At 41.5% G+C, this 22012-nt stretch overlaps 1 protein-coding gene across 1 annotated transcript in view; it reads right to left on the bottom strand.

Moving 5' to 3' along the window:
- Positions 1-20909, bottom strand: part of RAB4A (RAB4A, member RAS oncogene family) — a 37296-nt gene extending 16387 nt beyond the window's left edge. Inside the window, exons 1-6 of the mRNA XM_006902064.1 lie at positions 20840-20909; positions 15990-16070; positions 10885-10999; positions 9238-9300; positions 5904-6058; positions 1879-1974 (exon numbers count right to left, since the gene is read on the bottom strand). Of these exons, the coding sequence (XP_006902126.1) occupies positions 1879-1974; positions 5904-6058; positions 9238-9300; positions 10885-10999; positions 15990-16070; positions 20840-20870 (541 nt within the window). The 5' untranslated portion in view covers positions 20871-20909. The remainder of the gene's footprint in view (positions 1-1878; positions 1975-5903; positions 6059-9237; positions 9301-10884; positions 11000-15989; positions 16071-20839) is intronic.
- Between the last annotated feature and the right edge of the window lie 1103 nt (positions 20910-22012).

The following is a 22012-nucleotide window of genomic DNA, read 5'->3' as shown; positions in this document are numbered from 1 at the left end:
TAACTGCCTCTGAAAACCCACTGGAGAGTCAGCTCCAACTTGACAGTACACAAGAACAACATGGTGACCCCTAAGGGTGCTCTGGTGGCCTGGTGGGTAGAAGGTGCATTGCCAAGCCGAAGGCAGATGGTTCACCCACCAGTGACTCTTTTAAGAGAAAGAAGGGCAATATCCTCCCAGGCAATTTACAGTCTCTGAAAATCCTCTGGAGGGTCAGCTATGGATGTGTTTAGGTTCAATGGCAATGAGTGAGTGACGAATGATGGTCCCAACCTGTTACCTACGAACATTACACAATAGGGAGATCTGGTGGCTTAATGGTAAAGAACTGTACTGTCAACCCAAAAACATGTGGATTGAATTTATCAGTTGTTCCTCAGGATAAAGACGGAACTCTCCTCCCATGTGATTTACCGCCTCTACAAGCACCCAGGAGGATCAGCTAAGAGTTTGTTCAGTCTTCGGGGCACATAACAACAATAACGAGCTATGGCATCATAAGGAGCTCTGGTGGCACAGTATGTTAGGTGCTGTGCTGTGATCTGCATTCACCAGTTGCTCAGTGAAGGTGTATAGTCTCAGCAACCTGACGGAGTGTCACTATGAGTCAGAACTGACTTGCCGGCAGCAGTGTGGTGCTAGTGTTGGATAAAAGAGCCCACTGGCATTACACACCACTAGTGCAACACAGTAAGCAGATTGTTGAGAGTAAGCAAAGCCATATTTTTTCACCCTTTAAGTAATGAACCCCAAAAGGCTCTGGTTTTAAAAACAAACATTATCTAAACAACTATGAGATATCACCTCACCCCAAGAAGAACAGCAAAATTTAACAGAACAGCAAACATCAAATGATGGCAAGGTTCTGGAGAAACTGGAACCCTTATTCACTGTTGGTGGGAGTGTAAAATGGTGCAACTACTGTGGAAGGCGTGTGGTGCTTTCTCAAAAGTTGCAAATAGAAATACCATTTGACCCAGCAATTCCACTACTGGGAATTTACCATAAAAAAACCATAACTGCCACCCAAACAGATATATGCATACCCATGTTTATTGCAGTTTTGTTTGCAATACCAAAGAGCTGAAAACAACCCAAATGCCCATCAACAAACAAATGGATAGAGCAGCTCTGGTATATTCACACAATGGAATACTATGCAGCATTGAAAACCAAGGAACTCATGAAATAGTAATGCAAAATGGATGACCCTGGAGGACATTATGCTGAGTGAAATATCTCAGTCACAAAAGGACAAGTATTGCATAGGGACACTGATGTAAAACAGGACTGACATCAGGGTTCAGAGAAGATGGAGAAGGAGGGGAGGAATGATGTATATTGCACTGAAAAAGATGAGGGAGAGAATTGTTTAAAAGGGACATATGACATATGAATGGGTATTCTTGTCATTACAGAAGTCCAGAGCAAAAGCTGCATAGTGGAATAGACTTGGAGGGAAGGGATTGCATAACAATGAAAAAAAGAGTTTTTCTTTTACATTTCAAGGAGAAGAGTGAATTGGGGGGAGAGGGTGGGTAGGGAGAAAAGTGCAACGGTGAATGATTAGAAACCCTAAGCCTTTGTAAACTTTCATTAAAATTAATGAAAAAGAAAAAAAACCCACACAAACATTATCTGAAACTTTGATTACCAACCCACAGTTCAAGTGGTTCATTTCTTTCTTTTCATGCTAGGACTGTGGTAATCACAAGTTAAATGGGGCAAGTTTCCATACAATTACATGAGCATGACCTTTAAACCAACAAATGGAAATGTTAAATTAGCAGCTGTATGGGGGTTGGGGGGGTTTTGTGTGGCGATTTTTGTTTACCAAATGACTCTTACAATTCTCAGGAAATGGTAGAAAGCTCTTACCTGACTCAATCTTGTTCAGGATTTTCCTTGCACACTGCACAAAGGCCTCTTCCACGTTCTCCCCTGTCAGCGCACTTGTTTCCAGAAACATCAATTCTAAAGTCAACACAAAAGAGCCAGATTGAGGAGATGCTCAAAGTTATGGAACTTCTAAAAATGTTCTTAATCTTAAACTAGCAAGTTATATAATGTGCTTAATATCTTAAACTAGCAAGTTATGTAAGCACTTCTGTGACTACAAAATTAATATATGTCAAGATACTTTAAAAATGTCAGAAATCTAACCTTTTCTGAAAGGAAATACCATCTTCTGCTGGCACCTAAATCTGTTTAAGAAACTAAATAGGTGCTAACAGTTTTCAGAGTTACTGGGTTAGTAGAGAGCTGCTGTTGTTGTGTACCACTGAGTCAGAATCAAATCATAGCTGACTTTCCTGTGGGTTTTCAGAGGCTGTAAAGCCCAGGGGAGGAGTCTACTAATCTTTGTCCCGCAGTTAAGGGGAAGGCCCATGAAAATGGTGAAATTGTTGGTTTACAATGAAATAGCAATTTCCTTCTTCAAATAATCTGTATATCATTACAAAATATGATAAAAAATATATAGACTGTATTCTCTTATTTGCTGTCTGCTTGTTCTGACTTTGAAGAAATTCTCTACAAATGAATGTTATTCTTAGCCACTAGAGTGGTTACTAGAATGGTTCCAATAGAAAGATCCTTTCCCTTGTTCTCTCAGGCAAACTAACACATTTCTAGTGGGCTGGATCCTTCCTTGTAAAAACAAGGAAGGTTCAGTTCAATGACATCTAAATTCCTTTGGAGTGTCAATATTCCATACTTTTTTAAATTTCTAAACAGTTTCAATTTTTCTGTCAGTTTTTTCTTATCAGAAAACCTAGCCAACTTGTAAGAACAGAATTTTTTAGTTCTCAAGTCTCACTGATTACTGAAAATATGATATTTTAGTTCTTGATTGGTTCTCAAAGCAAAGTTATTTAAGTGTGTAAAATTTTATCATTCTGCTATCTAATAAGAAGCCATTTACTTTGTGCTATTTTTACACATTTTGTATGGAAACTCACAGTAGCATCAAAGGTACTTATAACCTATGGGCTTAAATTTATAGTAAATCAAGGGACTCAAGTTTACAGCAAACAAGACCAAAATTTTACCAGTTTGAGTTCAAATAAAATATGAAAATACCATCTAGTTTAGACATTTCACAATTATTGCTATAAATTGCACTATTAACTAGTATACAAAGATCCAGGGCTACAAAGTCATGAAAGAATGTATGTTTTAGCTCTGAATCCAAATCACTGTCAATAAGAGAGATGTAAATCAAACCCACAATGAAGTATCATCTCACTCCAGTACCAGTAGCAAAGTTTCACAGGGCAGCAAGTCATAAATGTTGGAGAGGATGTGGTGAGAAAGGAACTCTTATACATTGTTGGTAGGATTGCAAAATGGTACAACCATTCTGGAAGGCAGTTTGGTGCCTTCTCAAAAAGCTGAACATAGAAATTCCATATGGTCCAGCTATTTTCACTACTTGGAATAAACGCTGAGAAAATGAGAACTGAGGTACAAACTGAGATTTGTACACCAATGTTCATAGCAGGATTATTCATCATTGCAAGAACATGGAAACAGCCCAAATGTCCAACCACAAAGGAATGGATTGAGAAATTATGGTACATTGGCACAATGGAATACTATGCAGCATGCAGGAGCAATGATTTTGTAAATTATTACCTAACTTGGGAGGGACTGGAGAGCACTATGCTGAGTGATAAATATTGTATAAAAAACACTATTGTAGAATGAGTATGAGGATCCAAGAGGGGTGGGAGAGGCTGGAAGCAGAGGGATGTGGATGTGCAGGATGAGGGGAGATTAATCACTGCGTTGTACAATTTGACGGGTGGGAAGTGTGAGGGAAATTGAAACAATTTGTTCGAATTTGTATTTGGATTTTATAAACTAGTAGATAATTTTAAAAAACCAGACTGTATGTTTTATAAACATGTATACTAAATATGTTTGTTTTTAACATTATAGTACTTTTATATCAGAATGCAAATACACTGAAGAGAAGCTAAATATTTAGAGTCAAAATAATTGGATGCTTTATATCTTGTTTTTTTAAGCAATGCAAAGTGATTTTAAATTTATCATTCAAAAGATATCATATATATGCTGAGTCATGGGCATGGATTCTTGGTGGCATAGTTCATGATGCACTGTGCTGCTGTCCAAGTGCTGGGGGTTGAATTCACTAGTAAAGATTTACAACGTTATAAACCCAATGGAGGGTGGCAATGTGTTGACATAGGTTTGTTTTTGTGTTTTGTTGTTGCTGTTGTTTTTGGAATAGTAGAACAACCTAGTTTATGATTACATGAAATGTATGTAGATTTTACTTAAAGTATAGAAAAAGGGCTCACATATTAGACTATATATTGAAACATAGATTTTATATGTAATAGTCTGCCATTTTTAGTATACTGATTGATGATAAAAAAATCTGAATGTTTATCTAAAACTCTCTTATATAAACATAAAGCATACAATATAGTTAAAGATAGCATAAAGTTAAAAACTAACTTATTTTATATTGTTCATAGTAAAGATAATGAATGTGATGAATCTATTAACATTGAAAAGGCACTGGTGGGGCCATTGCTAGGCAGTGACTCCTATGCAGTTTGGCAAAACCAACCTGTCTATCTAAAAGGTGGGGAACTAGAATAATTCAGGGACACTTAAAAATATTGTTCATAAGACAATTCCAACTCCATAACATTACAGGGCAAACAGAACTGTCACGTTTGGTTTCCAAGGCTCTCGTCTCCATTTTTCTCCTATGGAGCTGGCTGGTGGGTTTGAACTCTCAGCCTTTGGATAGTAAATGAATGCTTAACTATTGTGTCACTAGAGCTTCTTCAGGGATACATACTAAGGATTATGCCTCTGCTCTCTATGACAGTTCCCCCTTCTTTTATGAGGCCAAATCAAATGTTCCAAAGTTCCTAAATAGGTCTATCTACTGAAAAATTACATCTTGGAAGTTGGTTGAAATTGCTGAAAGATCTTTCACAGCTGGCAAGGAAAACTGATATTGAATGAAACTGGACATTGGTATCCTCCCCAAAGTGGTCATCTAGGGTGCCTATCTGCCATGTCTTAGATACATAACTGTTCCTAAAACATTTCCCCAGAACACCTACCATACAGTTTTCGTTTATAACTGGGTTTCAGTAACGATTTGACAGTTACTGCAAAAGTCTATTGAAATGTTAGCTTACTTGTGAAGACAATATCTTTACTATCACCAAAACCTCTTCTAAAATGTACTCGAGTGGAGCTTATAGCACATAAAAGAGCTCTTTTCAAGCATTATGAGTGCACATTTTCTTCTGGGCATCAAACTGTGCTCAGTTAATTTGTTTTGCTGACATAGGGTGGTGATATCCAGTGCACTGCTGGTGTCTGGTATTTTGAAAATTATTCTGGAAACAGAAGTAGCCAGATTTAAGGACAGTTGCTTGTGATGTTTTAAAAACAGCATCTCTGGAAATAATTTAAGTGTCTTGTGCTTTGTGGTAAACCTGGAGGAAGTCAATTAGCTATACTATGTCATTTGCAAAATGGAAACTATAGGTTTGTTGTTGTTGTTATGTGCCATCAAGTCACCTATGACTCATAGTGATCCTATGTACAACAGCTCTGAAAGCTGCCCTATCTTGAGCCAATCTCATCGTCTCCAACATCTAATCTCATTGCTCCAGTCACTAAGTCAATCCATCTCATCCTGAGTCTTCCTCTCCTACACTGTCCCTTCCCTCTCCAAGGATTAGGCCCTCCTGGCCACACGCCCAAAATATGTGAGATGGGATGCTCCATATCTTAAATGAAATTTAATCTGCAAACTCCAGCACACGTTTAAAACTCACAGAACTGCTACTATGTCCAGAGCTGAAATCTGAAAAAGAAAAATAAGAGCTATACAGGTCACTTGCCATTTTCTTGAGCAAATCTGGAGGCTTCTAGAAAAGTCACTTCTCGATCTGAGTCCAGATCCTTCTTGTTCCCACAGAGGATGATCACAATGTTTTGACTGGCTAGCATTCTGGCATCTGTTAACCAATTAGTAAGCGCATTGTAGGTTTCTCGGCTGCATAATATAAGATTGTGAAAATAATATATGTATTTTATAAAACCAGCAGTCTTTTTCAGTCAACCACACCATTCACCCTATTTTTAGACATGCCAGGCTAACAGCACTTTTGTGATAATAACTCAAGTACCTAAATGCACACCACACCACAAGAGTTACTTTTGGAAAAGAAAGCCAGTGAGATAATTCTGTTATTTAACACAATCAAGGTATAGAGAAAGATCCACAGAAGCTCCTTTATCTGTTTTAAATACAAGTATGTGATGCTTGCTTAAAGTACATGCTATGGTTCTGTAAAAGTGAACATTAGTTATAGAATTCACCGGGGAGAAAGATGGGCAATCTTCTTCTGTGCAATTTACTGCCTCTGAAAACCCAGTGGAGGGTCAGCGATAAGTCAGTTTTAACTCAATTGTACACAATAACAAGTACAACAAAGTCATCTAGTACAAGCCTGCCACGAGGCTTTCTTCTGGGTAGAACTCTCTAGGAAGCACCTAAGGGCCCAGTCAAAATGAGGGACTGAATAGTAGCTCCAGCCAGCCAGGCAGGCATGGCTGCAAGGGTCCCAGCATGGTGGCCATTAGGAGCCACAGGAGAAGGCTTGGTCCCTGCGTGATGGCTGTGAGAAGCCGCAGGATGAGGCTATAACTTCTGGAGTCCCAGCATGGTGGCTGTGAGAAGCTGCAGTATGAGGCCATAGTTCCTGAAGTCCCAGTGTGGTGGCTGTGAGAAGCCACAGGAGGAGGCCATGGTCCTAGTATGGAGGTTGTGAGGAGCCACAGGAGGAGGCTGTGGTCCTAGTGTGGGGGCTGTGAGGAGCCACATGTGGCAAGCATGGTGGTCACGAAGAGCTACAGGGGAAGGCTGTGCTCTAAGTGTGGGGGCTGTGAGGAGCCACAGAAGGAGGTCGTGGTCCCAGTGTGGGGGTTGTGAGGAGCTGCATGGGGTGGCTGTGGTACAAGTATGGTAGCTGTGAAGAGTCAGAGAAGACTGAGGTTCCAGTGTGATTGGATGTTGCCCAACTGACAGTTCATTTATTGTGTGCACACACAGTGTTCTGGGCAAACAAGGCTGAACTCGCACCATCTTTCAGTGAGAACAACTCCTAGCTGACCCTCCTGCAGGTTTTAAGCCTGTGAATTGCACAGAAAAGTCCGTCTTTTGAGACACCAGAGAGGTCCCACTTTGGTTGAGCAACTATAGCCTAGGCTACCAGAGAAGTGGTTCTGTAGGAGGAATTTTTCATATGGATTCTTTAGGGATTTTGTGATACAGATTCTATCATTATTCCCTTTGACATGAGAAACACAAGGCCCAGAAAGGGAAATCTAAGTAGCTTAAAGCCACACAGAGACCAGTGGCAAGACACAGAACTTGACTAGGTATGTCCATCTCTGGATGGACTCTTGCGTCTGTAGTTGCCATCATCCAGGGAAGGAGTGCTGGTAGCTTCCGACTCACTGCTCAGCCCTCCAGCTGTCCTCAGGGAGAAGGCAATGACAATCTGCCACTCTGAAGATGATAGCATTAGAAACCCTGCAGGGCAAGTCTACATACTCTATTGTCTCACTATGAGACAGAATCAACTTGATGGTAGTGAGTCTTTCTGTACATTATGGGCAAACAGCCTCTCACAGCATGCTCTGGTAGACAGAGGACTTGACACTTCAGCAGGCTGAGTTTCTTTGAGCAAAGTGAGATGAGGTGAAACCGCCCGCTTCTGACCTCTTTGTCAATGGACCTCAAGTCTGGACACAGACTCAATGAGGACTAAGCAGGGCTGCATTCTCTCACTGTCCAGGTTCCTGCTCAGAAAAAGCCCTAAGGCAACCTGACTTTTCTCTTTCTAGGACTGGCTGACCATCACCAGACAGAATTTTTATGAGGATGAGCTGGATTGGCACACAGAACGGCACTGCAGGACAGCACTTCTGTGAGGACAAGCTGGCTTAAGCCAGCACTGCCAGAAAGCACTTCTATGAGGATGAGCTGGATGGTCACTGAAACCAGCACTGTTGGACAGCACATCTGTGAGCATAAGCTGGATGAACACACACCCCAGCACTGTTGAACAGCATTTTTGTGAGGACAGATCTGCTCTATCAAATACAGCAGCAGGTTGTCATGTAACTGATACTGGGCACTTAGAAGTACGTGTTCACATAACTGGGCTTATCTCATTTAAATGTAATTACACAGACATAAACAACTGAGTCCTGCTGGCACAGCAGGTAAAGTACTTGGTTATCTAAAAGGTCAGTGGTTCAAATTCGCCAGCTGCCTCTCGGGAGAAAGATGTGATAGTTTGCTTCTGGAAACCTAGCCAGGGGCAGTTCTACTCATTCATCAGTGTTGAGCTGGATCCAACTCATAGCTGATTCTTGCAGGTTTTCCAAGGCTATAAAAACCACACAGGAGGAAGGTGCCCATCTGGATTTGAACCACCAAAGAGGCTGTGCTCTTGGACTAGCAGTGTAACTCTCACGGACTAGGCCACCATACCCCCAACTCTATCCTACAGAGATGTTATGAGTTGGAATGGATTTAATGACAACAGATACAGAGCAAAAGCTAATATATTAGACAATGTAGACTTAAGATGCTTGCAATGCACCAACTTACAATGTTCTACCTCTTAATAGCCTCATGAGATTCATCATTCAGTCTTATGATGATCATCTCCATTTTACAGATAAAGAAACAACTGCCTAGACAAGTCAAATAATTTGCAAGAGGAGGTAACACAGCTTGCAACTGGCAGAGCTGGGACTTGAACCCAGGAAACCTGTGTTCAGTCCCCAAAGTCCTATTAACTGTCTCTGAAAACTTCCTAAATATAAATATAAAGTTTTGCTTTCACACTTCAAAGACACTATCAGAGCATCATGCACTGAAGTGTGACTAAACTAGAACTGACTGACCTATATACACCACACAGCCTATTTCTTTACCCTGTAAAGAAGAAATCAGTGCTGTTTCCTGAATGCTGGAGATGCTGCCCACACCTGCAAACCCACAACACACACACACACACACACACTCTCTCTCTCTCTCTCTCTCTCTCTCTCTCTCTCTCTGCAGATGGAGGGGAGGCTCAAGGATCTCAAAGACCAACATGGAGATGTTAGGAACAGATGGCACAGGAGCCCCTACCAGGACAGGCTGAACATTACCTGGTGATGTCATAGACAAGGAGAGCTCCAGCTGCGCCTCGGTAATAACTCCTTGTCACAGACCTTGAAAAAGTAAAGCAAAAATCCTTTACTACTGTGCACCACCTGCTCATAAGCAAGCACCCATTTCTGCTCTGCAAACTATGACAGTATTTTTAAAGAAATGATTCAGCAGTATCTGCTCATATGGGAATCATGCTGCAGTGGCAACAAGGAAATGAACAGTGAGAAAACTAAAGAGCTGCTGTCAACTATGTGATGACATGTAGGGACCGCTTGCCTGGCCTTGTTGGACCTTCACAGGCCCCAGCACTTTTGACACCATGTTTGTGGCCACTGTGCCATCATCTAATCAAAAGGCTCCTTTCTCTCCTTTGCTGCTCTTCAACAAACAAGATGCTTTCCTCCAATGACTGAGCCCTCCTTGATGATGTGACCAAAACAAGTGAGCCAGATGGGTTCTGTTGTGATCCACAGGCTTCTCATTAGCTAAGTGAGAATAGATCATCAGGCTTTTCTCCCTGTTCTTAGTACAGAAGTAACCCTGCTAATATGTGAACTAGAGGTATAGCTTCCAGTATCACAGCGCCATTACTACCACCAGTGTGACAAACTGGTAGATGAGGCTGTGGTAGGGTAAGGCAAGGAATGCTTGTCTTTTCAAAATGTTGCCATTCTTCCACAGACACCTATGAGAGTCTATGAAGAGGGGTGAGGGAAAGAGGCCATCACAAAGCCTACATGGGCCCTGTAGCACTCAGCAATCCTATGTTCATCCTTCAGGAGTTCCACGTCTTCTCTCTTGTCAACATCTGGGAAAAGACAAGTCATTAGGTGGGCGTACCCTCTAGCCAACAACTGGTCCACCGTGATTACACTGTGTGTGTGTTCTCTAACCTGCCTCCCGTTAGGGAGAAGAGAACATGTGCTATATACGTACGTGGAGCTGTGAGCCCACGTTACTTATTTTCCACATGTGGCATCGTGAGGGGTCACTCAGTCAGGATCCCCCAACAGCACAGAACAGCTCATGGGACATAGGCCTGCTGCCTCTGCCCAACAGGCTACCTCAGGGAGAAGCAAAAGCTCCTTTTTTACTTGCCATCTGTCTCACATTTCAGTTTGTGCTCCTGTGGTATAAAGGAGAAGGTTTGAGCTATAATAACTGACTTTGGCTTTGAAGAGCTAAGAAAGTAAATTTAAAATAGCAGCCCTTTTCCAAACATCACAGGACTGATGCATAGTCTGAGGTTCCAGTTTGCCCTCTCCTTCCAGGAAAGTTCAACATTTTTTAATTTCTAACATTCTTTTTGAAGTAATATTGTTTGCACTCTGAATCTACCTTGGCTTTCATCTAAACTCATGCTGCAGAATTCAGAGCTATCTTCTTCCAATGAACTCATCAGACTCCAGAGTAAGTCAGCCTCTACACTAGAGTCCCATTCAACTCTAACATTCTAATGCAGTCGCTAGTCAACAGAAGAAAGACTGCATAAGTTAAACAAAACTTTGTCCATTTGTATTAAAGTGTTCAGAGGTAAAGCTTCTAAAGTCAATGCAGGGTGAGGTGGGGGAGCTAAACACTGAGAACAAAATGGATTCTTTTCAGTGCAATTTTTACTTTTATTAAGTTAGAGAAAAAGCTACCTGAATCGTTCTTGTCCAGCTGTATCCCATATCTGCAACTTTACATATTTACCGCCAACATTTATTATCTTTGAACCAAATTCAACTCCTATAGTGTGATTTGAGTCATCTTTGACTAAAAACAGAAAGATAAGAAAAAGATACTTAGTTTTAGAACATTAAGGAAGCGTGCCTACAAATATAAACAAGTAAAATTTAAATAGAACTGATAACAAAAGCATTCCTGTTTCCAAGAGAATATACAGAATAGTCTTTCAGGATCAGACAACAAAACTTTTCCTTAAAACTCCCACATAAGTCACACATACTAAGACGCACAGTTAAGTGGCCAGGTCCCATCAGAACCAAATCTAAATCTAACCATCCTTTCCTAACATGGACACCAATGGTGAACACATGCCATCTCAGCATATCATGCAGAGAGGACTAAGTGCCCAATGACAGATGTGTAACTAAGCTCATAATAAGGTCACGATACTAAAACTATCAGAATGCATAAGCAGTATAAAAAAAATAAAAAGAAAGCACCACAGTCCTTAAAAGAAAACTTGATGGACATTAAAGACTAAACTGGGGGGGGGGGCAGGAAAAAGGAGCAATAAAAAGAAAATTCCAGGGATACTAAAGGTGCTGAATTTTCATTAAGGTTAGTTAGATATTGTGTGGCAATAATTCTGAATTAATTTGCGGGAGAAACAAATATTATGTTTGATTGGGCAGGGACTAACGGGTATAACAAACACAAAGAAGCTGTCTATAAAGTGAAGCTTCTGTGATCATAAAAAGGATAAACTAAAATCCAATTATAATCATTACACAGTGTATTAATGTTTTTAATTTTGAATTTTATAGGACAAAACTCAAATCTACCACAAATCAAGGCTATCATTTCAAAATATATGGTTTTCTAGGAGAAAGGAAGATTACTACAAATGGTAAAATGTTTTTGGCTACAAAACTGAAGGATGGATGGAAGTTTTGAGTTTACGTTGGAAGAAAAAGGATGGGCTCTTTATCTGAATAACTGGCTAAGAAATGCTATCAAGTACAGGTTCATAGTGTGTGTATGGGGTCACTGTGAGGGGAGATATTATGAAGTACAGGTCCACAGTGCATGCACGAGGTCACTGTCATGGGAAATGTCATGAAGTACAGGTCAATAGCGCATGCATGGGGTCACTGTAGGGGACATGTCATGAAGTACAGGTCCACAGTGCAAGCTTGGGGTCATTGTGAGGGGGTCCACAGTGCATGCATGGGGTCACCGAAAGGGGAGATGTTATGAAATACAGGTACACAGAACGTGTGTGGGGTCACCGTGAGGGGAGATGCTATCAAATACAGGTCTACAGTAAATGGAGAGCATCAGCTAGAGGTGGAAATGCTATAAATTTTATAGGATAAAACTCAAATCTACCACAAATCAAGGTTATCATTTCAAAATTACATATACGGTTTTCTAGGAGAAATGCACAGGTCTAAAGTGTGTGTATGGGGTCACAGTGTGAGAAGATGCTATCAAGTATAGTATACAATGCATGAATGGGGTCAACCTGAGGTGGAGCTGACTTAAGTGCAACTGAAAAATGTTATCCAAACATCAATACTGACCATATTTGTGGCCGAGGTGATGAAGAGTTGCACTGCCAACTTAAAGACAAGCAGTTCGAATCTACCAGCTGCTCAGAGAGCTTTTTCCCTCATTTTCATTGGCAATTTTCTCATATATTTATGGTCTCTGAAAATCTGTTGGAAGGTTAGCTGAGTCTGTTCTGCCTTGATGGCAATCATCACCATCCCCATCTGGAAAATCACTATTTTGAACCCACCTACTACTCTGTAGCCATCCTGGGCCTAGGGTTTGAACCAGGAGGCGGCCTTAAGCCCAAGGCAGCTGGGAAGAAGTGGCCATGTTGTTCCTGGTTTGGCCGGCTCCTCTCAGGCTCTTGGGAAGCTCTCCTTGCCAGAAGGCAGGAGCGTGGTGGTGGGAGTGCAGGAATCGTGGCAAGCTTTTGAAGTCGACTGCTTTTCCGGGAATGTGTTTGACGTGCAGGTTTGCTCTGTCCCTGGAGTGAGGCTAGCCAGCCTGGGCCTAGGGTTTGAACCAGGAGGTGGCCTTAAGTCCAAAGTGCGCTCAGGCCGGCGGCCCTCAGCCAGGTTCAAATTGTCTTCCTGTCAAACATTCTTCTAGGTGGTATTGCACTGGTCTGTGCGTTGCTGTACAGAGGTAACTCGTGGTTGCTGTGGTGCTGAACCTGTGACAGTGATGTGCCAATCATGGTAATGGGCACCCATGATGGACAGTGTTGGCTGGAGCTTCCCAACTAAATCAAGCCTGGAAGCAGGAGTGGCATCCACTTCCAAAATTGGCTTGCCTCCGGAAACTCTATGTACAAACAGTGCTCAAGCTGTTCGTTCATAGGGTCGCTATGAGTCGTCTACGACTTGATGGCATTAAACAACAACAACAACTACTCTGTGAGAAAAAGATGAAACCCATGGTACAGTTCTAGTCTACAGAACAGGCCTTCTGTGACTTGGAATTGACCAGATGGCAATGGGTTTTCTATCAGTTCACGCAGTACAGGTCCACAGCACATGAATGGGGTCACTGTGAGAGAAGAAGTCATGAAGTACGGATGTCGTGACTCAAGCCTGGACAGTATTAAAATCAGTACATATTTTCTACTTGAATTAAGTTACCAGGCAAAACATGGAATCTCAACCTCACTACCAGTGAGTCAGAACCAACTCACAGATGGCCTTCCAGTGAGAAATAACACAGGAGATAATCCATCTTTATCCTGTGGAGCAGCTGGTGGCTTAAACCCCCCTGACTTCAGGCTGGCAGCACAACTCTCTACTAACTAGGCCAACAGAACTCCCTAAACATTGATTAAACATCCCCCAAAAGAGACCCTAACAAGGGCACCTGACTACAAAAAAATGGTCTCAGGAAGGACATTAGTCAAAAGAGATATACTAGGCTCCATCATGAGATATTAGAGGAAGATTATCAAAGTGCTTGAAGCCCTAGTGGTGCAATGATTAAGTGCTTGGCTGCTAATACAAAGGTCAGCAGTTCAAACCCACTAGTAATTCTATGGAGAAAAGAGAAGATTTCAGCTGAGGAAACTCAAGAGCAATTCTACTCATATATCACAGAAGGTTGCTTAGAACCACATGTGACTCAACAGCACACAGCAACAATGAATTGAAGTTTTTATAGAGGAGAGAGTGATTAAATAATTTGAATGAATGTGTGGCCAAATTTTTAAATGTACAATACAGGTCTTGACAACTAGTACAGAAATGTGGGTCACTCAGAGAATACTTGTTAAATTCAACAGGGACTGGTTCTATCACCAATTGCTGAGGCTCAGCTCAACAGAGGCTTCAATAAACTCTTGGTTATAAAGAACATGGAAGAAGCAGAATCAATGTCTAAAATTCCATTCTTTAAAGCTCTTTGTCATAGTGCATCATATTGTCTCTTTTCTCCTCACCACCTTAGGTTATCTTGTACATAGCTATTGTTGTTATGTTATGTCGAGTGGAGTACGAATCACAGTGACCCTATGAAACCAGTCCTGTCCTGAGCCATCCTCATACTTCCTGACACACAAGAGCCCATTGCAGCAGTCACCATATCAATTCACCTTGTTGAGGGTCTTCCTCTCCTTTGCCGACACTCTACCCTTCCCAATATCATGCCCTTCTCCAAGGAGTAGCACCTCCTAGCAACATGTCCAAAGTATGTGATGCAAAGCCTCATCATTCTTGCCTCCAAAGAACACTCTGACTGCACCCTCTCCAAGACCTGTTTGTTCTCTTAGCAGCCCATAGGATGTTCAGTGTTCTTCTCCAATACCACAGCTCAAATACATCAATTCTATCATCCTTCTTCACTATCTAGGTCTTGGATACTCAGCTTGTGATCTGATATACTATGGCCTGAATAAGACGCACCTTAGTTGTCAAATTGACATCACTACTCCTTAATAATTTGGAAAGGTTCATAATTGCGGCTTTCCCTACTGCAATGTGTCTCCTTATTTCTTGACTGCTCACACACCTGACTGTGGATCCAAGCAAGATGAAACTGTTGACAGTTTCAATCTCCTCTCTGCCCACCATGACACTGCCTATTGGTCCAGTGGTAAGAATCCTTGTTTCCTTGATACCGAGATGCAATCTATACTGAAGGCTGCACTCCTTGATCTTCTGCAACAAATGCTTCAAGTCCTTAGGATAAATTTCATCAAATTACATTCATTTTATTTTCAAGCCTTTACTCAACTGTTACTAGATAAACAATTGCCAAGTCTTTTATGATAATAAAAGCATTGTTTATTTTAAAGGCTTTTCACATCTACAGTCTCTTCTATTTTGCAAAGATCCTGCATAATGTGAAATAAAGAAATTCAATCTTCTTTACCAAAAGTCAATGGGGAAAGGTGGGAGGTGCAGTCAAATGGACTGGGTTTTAATTACTAGCTGACGATCTCAAGAGTATATTTAGAGTGAAATGAGCAAATCCAGCTTTCTTCACCAATATTGTTCAAGTCCATGGAAAAAGGTGGGATTTTTCTAGTGGACAGTGATCAAGGAGCTGGGTTTTAACCTACTAACTACTAGGTGACTATCCCCAAAGCACAAAATCAATTTCTCTGAATCTGCTTTCTTACCTGTAAAAGAACTGCTAACAATAACTTCCTTAATTACAGTACAAAGTTGCTGTAAGGACCAAAATATATTATTCCAATTAGGATTTTGCTGATCTCCCCTTTCAGGAAATAGAATTCCTGCCAAAGAATTCCTCTGCTGTCTCTAGCATCAGCACACTACCTTTTACTATGTGTAAAATACGCCGTATTATTACTGTACACTAAAATGAAACTGTAATAACATTAAAACACTAACCTAAAAGCCTTAATTACCGTGTTAAAAGTTTAATTGAATACACTTTTTATGTTATTTAAAAATATTTTAAATGTGACTTTTCCCCTCTGAAAAAACTATTCAGCAGCTTTGCAGTCAAGAAATCTGAACAAAAAAACATTTTCCGAACAAGCCATGCAAGAAAGACACTCAATGTCACTTACATTTCTTTTCAATAAATTGATGAAGGAGGCAAGACTTGCCAGTTCCTGCATTTCCAATAACCAAGAACTTAAACAAAAAATCTAAAAGATAAAGAGAACTGTGTAAATGAATTTCAAAATGGCTGCTATGAATTTATCCTGAGTTATCATAAAATTTAAATTTATAGATTTTTTTTTTAAAAAGGCTATCGTCTTCTTCTTCTCGTTGTTGTGTACCATCAAGTTGGAACTGACCCATAGCTGACCCTCTATCAGGTTTTTAGAGGCAGTTTCAGTACATGGGAGGAGACAGGTTGACCATAACTGAAGAAGACAAATGCCAGAACAAGAGAGAAAGAATAGTTTAGCTGGATGCATCTAATTCTAAACTGGAGCCTCTTTAAGAGAGTGGAGGATGTAGATATCTTAGAGTATTGGTTGTTGAGCCATCGAGTCAGGTGACAACCACTCACAGTAATCCTAAGAACAACAGAATGAACCTGCCTTGTCCTGTGCCAAGCTCATCACTCCAACATGCTTCTGCTCATTGTTATAGTCACTGTGTCAACCATCTTGTTGAGTGTCTTCTTCTCTTTCTCTGACCCTCCACCTTTCCCAGAATGAGGTCATTATGCAAGAACTGGCACCATACATGCCTAGAAGAAGTACCCTGGTTGTACTTCCTCCAAGAGACTTGTTTTGTTCTTTTTGGCAGTCCATGAGATCTTCATCACAATGTAAAGGCACTGATTCATCTTGTCATCCTTGTTTACTGTCTAGTTTTCAAATACACAGGAACTGAATCATATTCATCTTAGTTTTAAAAATTACTTGCTTGCCCTGACATCATATCTTCCCCAATGCAACATGTCTTTTGATTTTTTAACTGCTGCTACCATGGATGCTGACTGCGAATCCAAGTTAAGATTAAATCATTGATAAATTCAATCTTTTCTCCATCAATCATGACAGTACCTATTGGTGCAGTGCTAAGCATTTTTGTTTTCCTGATGTTTAGATGTAATCTTTATTGAAGGCTATATTCTTGATTCTTCTGAAGTTATTGTTTCAAGTTCTTTCACTATCTGCAAGCAAGATCATGTCATCTGCATAATGTAGCTTTCAATGTGTCTTCCTCTAATCTTGATGTAATATTCTTCCTCATATAGTCCAGCTTCTCAAATAATTTATTCAGCATACAGACTGAATAAATATGGAGATAGGATAGAAATATGTCACACGCTTTTCCTAATTTAAAACCATGCAATGTTTCTGGAGTGTCAGAACCCTTGAAAACTGGCTTTCTCTAACAATTGTATTAGCCCCCATTGGGAGAATATCTCCACCTACCTTAACTGCAGACACATGGCCTTGAAAAGATCATCAACAGCTGTGGGACTAATATACGAGAGTTCTTTCCACAGTATGAGGGAAGATGATGATGGTGGTGCAGAGATTGTAAAGAGACTGTGGCAAAGTGTAAGCAGAGAAACCCTGGAAATAGAGGCCACAGTTAAAGGTTTTGCTTGCTGGATGACTGGAAAAACTCACTTGTAACTGCACTGAGATAAAGTTTTTCAGGCCAAATGGAGAAACAAGAGGCTTGCATTTGTGCTGCGGAATTGAACTTTCACTAATTGAGAAATTATGACTTGTTAATCTGGCTTGGGATTGCTGTAATAAACCTTGATTTGCATTGTGAGCTATTATTTGCCTCTCCCACTCTCCAACCCCTTTCTCTAATAAACCCTACCACTATAAGTAAATAGTGTGAGTCTTATAATGAATATCAGACCCAATGATTGGGAAAAATAGGTGCAGGAGCATGTGGGGTAGTATGTTGGACTATATAGCTATTCGTATGGTGCTATGGACATTACTGATCTGTTTAGTTCCCTTTTATGAAATGGGCAGAAATCGGCTAGACTCAGCTACCTTTACATGGCATCTGTTCCCTTATTCTGTTTGAACAACACTTTCTTGGTCTAGGTGTGTAGGTTTCACATGAGCACATTTAAGTATTCTGGGATTCCCATTCTTCTCAATGTTAGCCATAATTTGTTATGATCCATGCAGTCAAATGCCTCTGCATTATCAATAAAACACAACAGACATCTCTTTGGTATCCTCTGCTTTCTGTCAAGATCCATCTGACATCAGCAGTGATATCCCTAGCATTGTGGCCTCATCTGCATCCAGCTTGGATTTCTGGCAATTTCCTATCGATATCTTGTTCCAGTCATTTTTTTTTCAATAATCCTCAGCAAGTATTTTGCTTGCACGTAATATTAATGATATCGTCTGGTAACTTCTATAGTCTTTTGGACCGCCCTTTGTAGGAATGGAAGCAAGTATGGGTCTCTTCTAATCAGCTGGTCCTTCAAATTTCTTGTCATAAACTAGTGAGCTCATGCAGGGCTTTGAAACTGGTAAATCATCTACTTATTTTCCTTGCACAAGCTGCTGTCTTGCAAGGTTAAGTCACAAATGACCCATAGCTGACCTTCCTGAGAGTCTTCAGAGACAGTAAGTCACAAAGGAAGAGATCACCACCTTTCTCTCATAGCGCAGCAGATGGATCCAAACTACATACCTCCACTTTGGCAGCGTAATTCCTTACCACTAAGGCACCAAAGGTAGCTCTGGTGGCCTACTAGCAAGAAGGTGTGCTGCAATCCCAAAGGCACACGGTTCAAGGCCACCAACTGCTTTGCAAGAGAAGAATGGGCAATCTCCTCCTGTGTGATTGATTAACTGCCTCTGAAAACCCACCAGAGGGTCAGCTATCGGTTAGTTCCAACTCTACAGTACATAACAACAAGAAGAATCCACCAGGGCTCACCCAGACAAGTAGGATACTGTATTTGTTTCCTCTTACCCCTAGGAGTCTTAAGAAGCAAGTCAGCTTATGAATTTAAGAGATTATCATTTATTCAAACAATATTTGCAGAGCACCTCAGTTCTCCATGTTGCTGCAGAAAAGATGAAGACTACACAGGTGTTTGCCTAAAAGGTGGTTATGGTCTTTTAAAAAGGAGACAAGATATGTTTATAAAAAGCAACACTGTAAACCAGAGTTGCAATACTTAAGGACTGCCCTTGAAGGTACTAGCAAAAAACAAGGCCAGAAAAATTGATGGATAACTAAGTGATATGTTTCAATAGATGAAGCCCTGGATGTGCTTATCAGGCTATGCCAAGAAACCCAGAAGGGAGCTCCTTGGTCAGTTAACTAGAAGTGACTCTATTTGTTCTCAATTGAAAAAAGAGGGGGGAAAGGTGTACCAACAGACTGCAAAAATTACCAAACAGTATCATTACTATCACATGCAAGTAAAATCTTAAAGATTATTTTTAAATTATTGGAACAGTACATAGACAGGGAACTGTCAGAAATTGTAGATGGATTTAGAAGAGGCCACAGCACCAGGGGATATCACTGATAACATCAGATGGATCATGGCTGAAAGCAGAGAATTCCAGAAGAATGTGTACTTGTGGCTTACCGACAATGCAACATAACAAATTATGGATAACAATAAGAAGATGGGAATCTCACACTTAATCGTACTCATGCAATATTGCAATATCTATTCCTAGACTAAGAAAGAGTTGTCCAAAGAAAACAAGAGAACATTGCATGGCTTAAAATAAAGCTATGTATAAAAGCAGTATCTTTTCTCTACAACTATTGGATTTGTATGCCGAACAAATAATTTGAAAATCTGGACTATATGAAGAAGAATGTAGCTTCAGGATTGACAACAGCCTCATCAATAACCTGTTTTAAGCAGAGGACACACCTTGCTTGAAGAAAGTGAAGACTTAAAGTATGTACTTTACTGAAGAATATCCAAGAACACAGCCTTCAATATGGATTACTTATCAACATCAAGAAAGCAAAAAATCATAATCACTGCACTAACAGGCAACTTTATGATAGATGAGGAAAAGACTGAAATTGTATAATCAAAATCCATGGTAGCAGCATCCAAGAAATTAAAAGACCTGTTGCACTGGGAATAAGTGCTGTCAAAGATCTCTCCAACGAGCTTGAAGACCAAGAGTATCAGACTAAGGTTTCCCTGATCCATATCATGTTATTTTCAATTGCTTTTTATGCATCTGAAAATTAGACAATGAGGAAAATCTTGGTACCTTTGAACTGTGACGTGCAAAAGAGTATTGAGTACCCCAATGACTGCCAAAAGTACAAGTCTGTCCTTAGTGGCAAAGATGGTGAAATTTCCTTTCTCATACTTTGAGCATGTTGTCAAGAGGGGACAGTCCTTAGAAAAAGACATCATGCTGAGAAAGTTGGAGTGTCGACATAAGAGGAAAACTTTAAACAATATGGACTGAGACAGTGACTGTACAATGGACTCGATTATATCAGAAATAGTGAACATGGCACAACACAGGGCAGGGTTCAGACCCATTGTTCACAGGGTCGCTGAGAGCCGTGGTGGTCAGCAGCAGTAGCGGCAACAACAAAACAGAAAAGAGCTACAAGCTGGTTGGTGCCTCCTTGTGTACTGCATGGTTTAGTCTAGACAGTTCTGCAGCGTTATACCGGGAGAATGAAAGTAATTGGAAGAAAAATAAAAAACCACTAAAAGTAAAAATGCAGTATTTGAGCAGGACACGGAAACGTAGGCATCACCCGATATCTCACACTGGGTCCCCAACCTTGAGCCACTGAAGATGGACTAAGACAGAAGAAACCCAAAGTCGTAGTGGAGCGAGCAGCAGGAGTGAACCACAGGGGGTCAACGTCCCTCACGCACAGGCCAGACCCGTCCTCCACCACCACCGGGAGGCGCCCGCCCGAGACCCTGGACATCACGACCCAGGCCTGTCTGGCCTCCTACCATAAGTCTCGGACATGGTTGTTTGTGACATCTTGAAGCAGTGCCACCTCTTCCCTTGTCACTGGCTGCAGCACCGGCCGCTGGCGAGTGCAGAGGGCCGGAGACCTCAGCCTCGTGGCCCGGGTAGTAGTGGCCGGCCGAAAGGGAGGCTACGGCGGGTACAGAGTTAACCACCCTCAAACCCGCGGCAGTTTGGCCACACCGCGGAACTCCGCGCAGGCGCAAGGCCGACAGCTGTTGGCCGTGCCCTCACTGCCGCGATCCGCGCAAGCGTACACCCCACGCTACTTCTTGATCAGGACTACGGTGCTTCACGCAGGCGTACACCTCACAGCAGCTGCCCTGACACTTACTGCTACTGCTTGGGTCCTAATCATAGGGGTCTGAGCCAGCGCACATCCCGCTATTCGTCGGTCTGTACCTGGGAACTTCATGCAAGTGCACACCCATAACAACTCCTGGCCGGGGTTGCCTACAGCTAGAATGTGCACTGGCACACACGCCAGGTGGCTGTTTGGCTCTAAGCGCCAGGAGCACATACCACAGCCTGTGTCTGCTATTCTTCCCCTGTCGCTCTGGGTTCTGCGCCACTCCATGTGGATCCAGCCGATTGGCCCCCACTATCGAGTTACACACAGGCACACAGGAGCAGCCTGTGGGAGCAACTTGGATCCACGCAGAGCCCTGCGTGAGCAATAGGATCCTGCACTCCATGGCTTGGACTGTGCTGGGCAACAGCGGTAGCCCGTGGAACAGCAAGCGTAGGTCCCTATTGGCGGAAGAAAAATGTCTTTGTGTCAAGTTGGGTAGTACAGACGCGGTCATTTGGGGCTGCAGTCATCTTCCCCTTTCTGTGTGTTCTTATTTTTGTGTCTCGTCTTTAATAATTTTCTCCAGGCATTTGTGTGTCTTGTCTCTAATCATTGTCTCCAGGCATTTAAAAAGGTATAATCGCAGCAGGCTTGTGCTTGCATCACAGGGGGTTTAAGTTGTGTGTCTGAGTCTATTCCCTCCTGTTATTCTTGTTGTTTTTGTGTCCATAACCGAAACTTCCAGCAAGTTTTTAGAAGCAGTAAATTTGCAGAGGAGGAGACTATCCATCGTTCTCCCTCAGAGTGGCTGATGGATTCAAACCATATATTTTTACATTGGCAACACAATTCCTTACCACTA

This window comes from Elephantulus edwardii, unplaced genomic scaffold, assembly GCF_000299155.1.
Source record: "Elephantulus edwardii isolate Elephantulus edwardi_28Jun2011 unplaced genomic scaffold, EleEdw1.0 scaffold00363, whole genome shotgun sequence".
NCBI lineage: Eukaryota > Metazoa > Chordata > Mammalia > Macroscelidea > Macroscelididae > Elephantulus > Elephantulus edwardii.
Note: the sequence above shows the minus strand (reverse complement) of the source record. Positions and strands in the feature narration are given on the sequence as shown.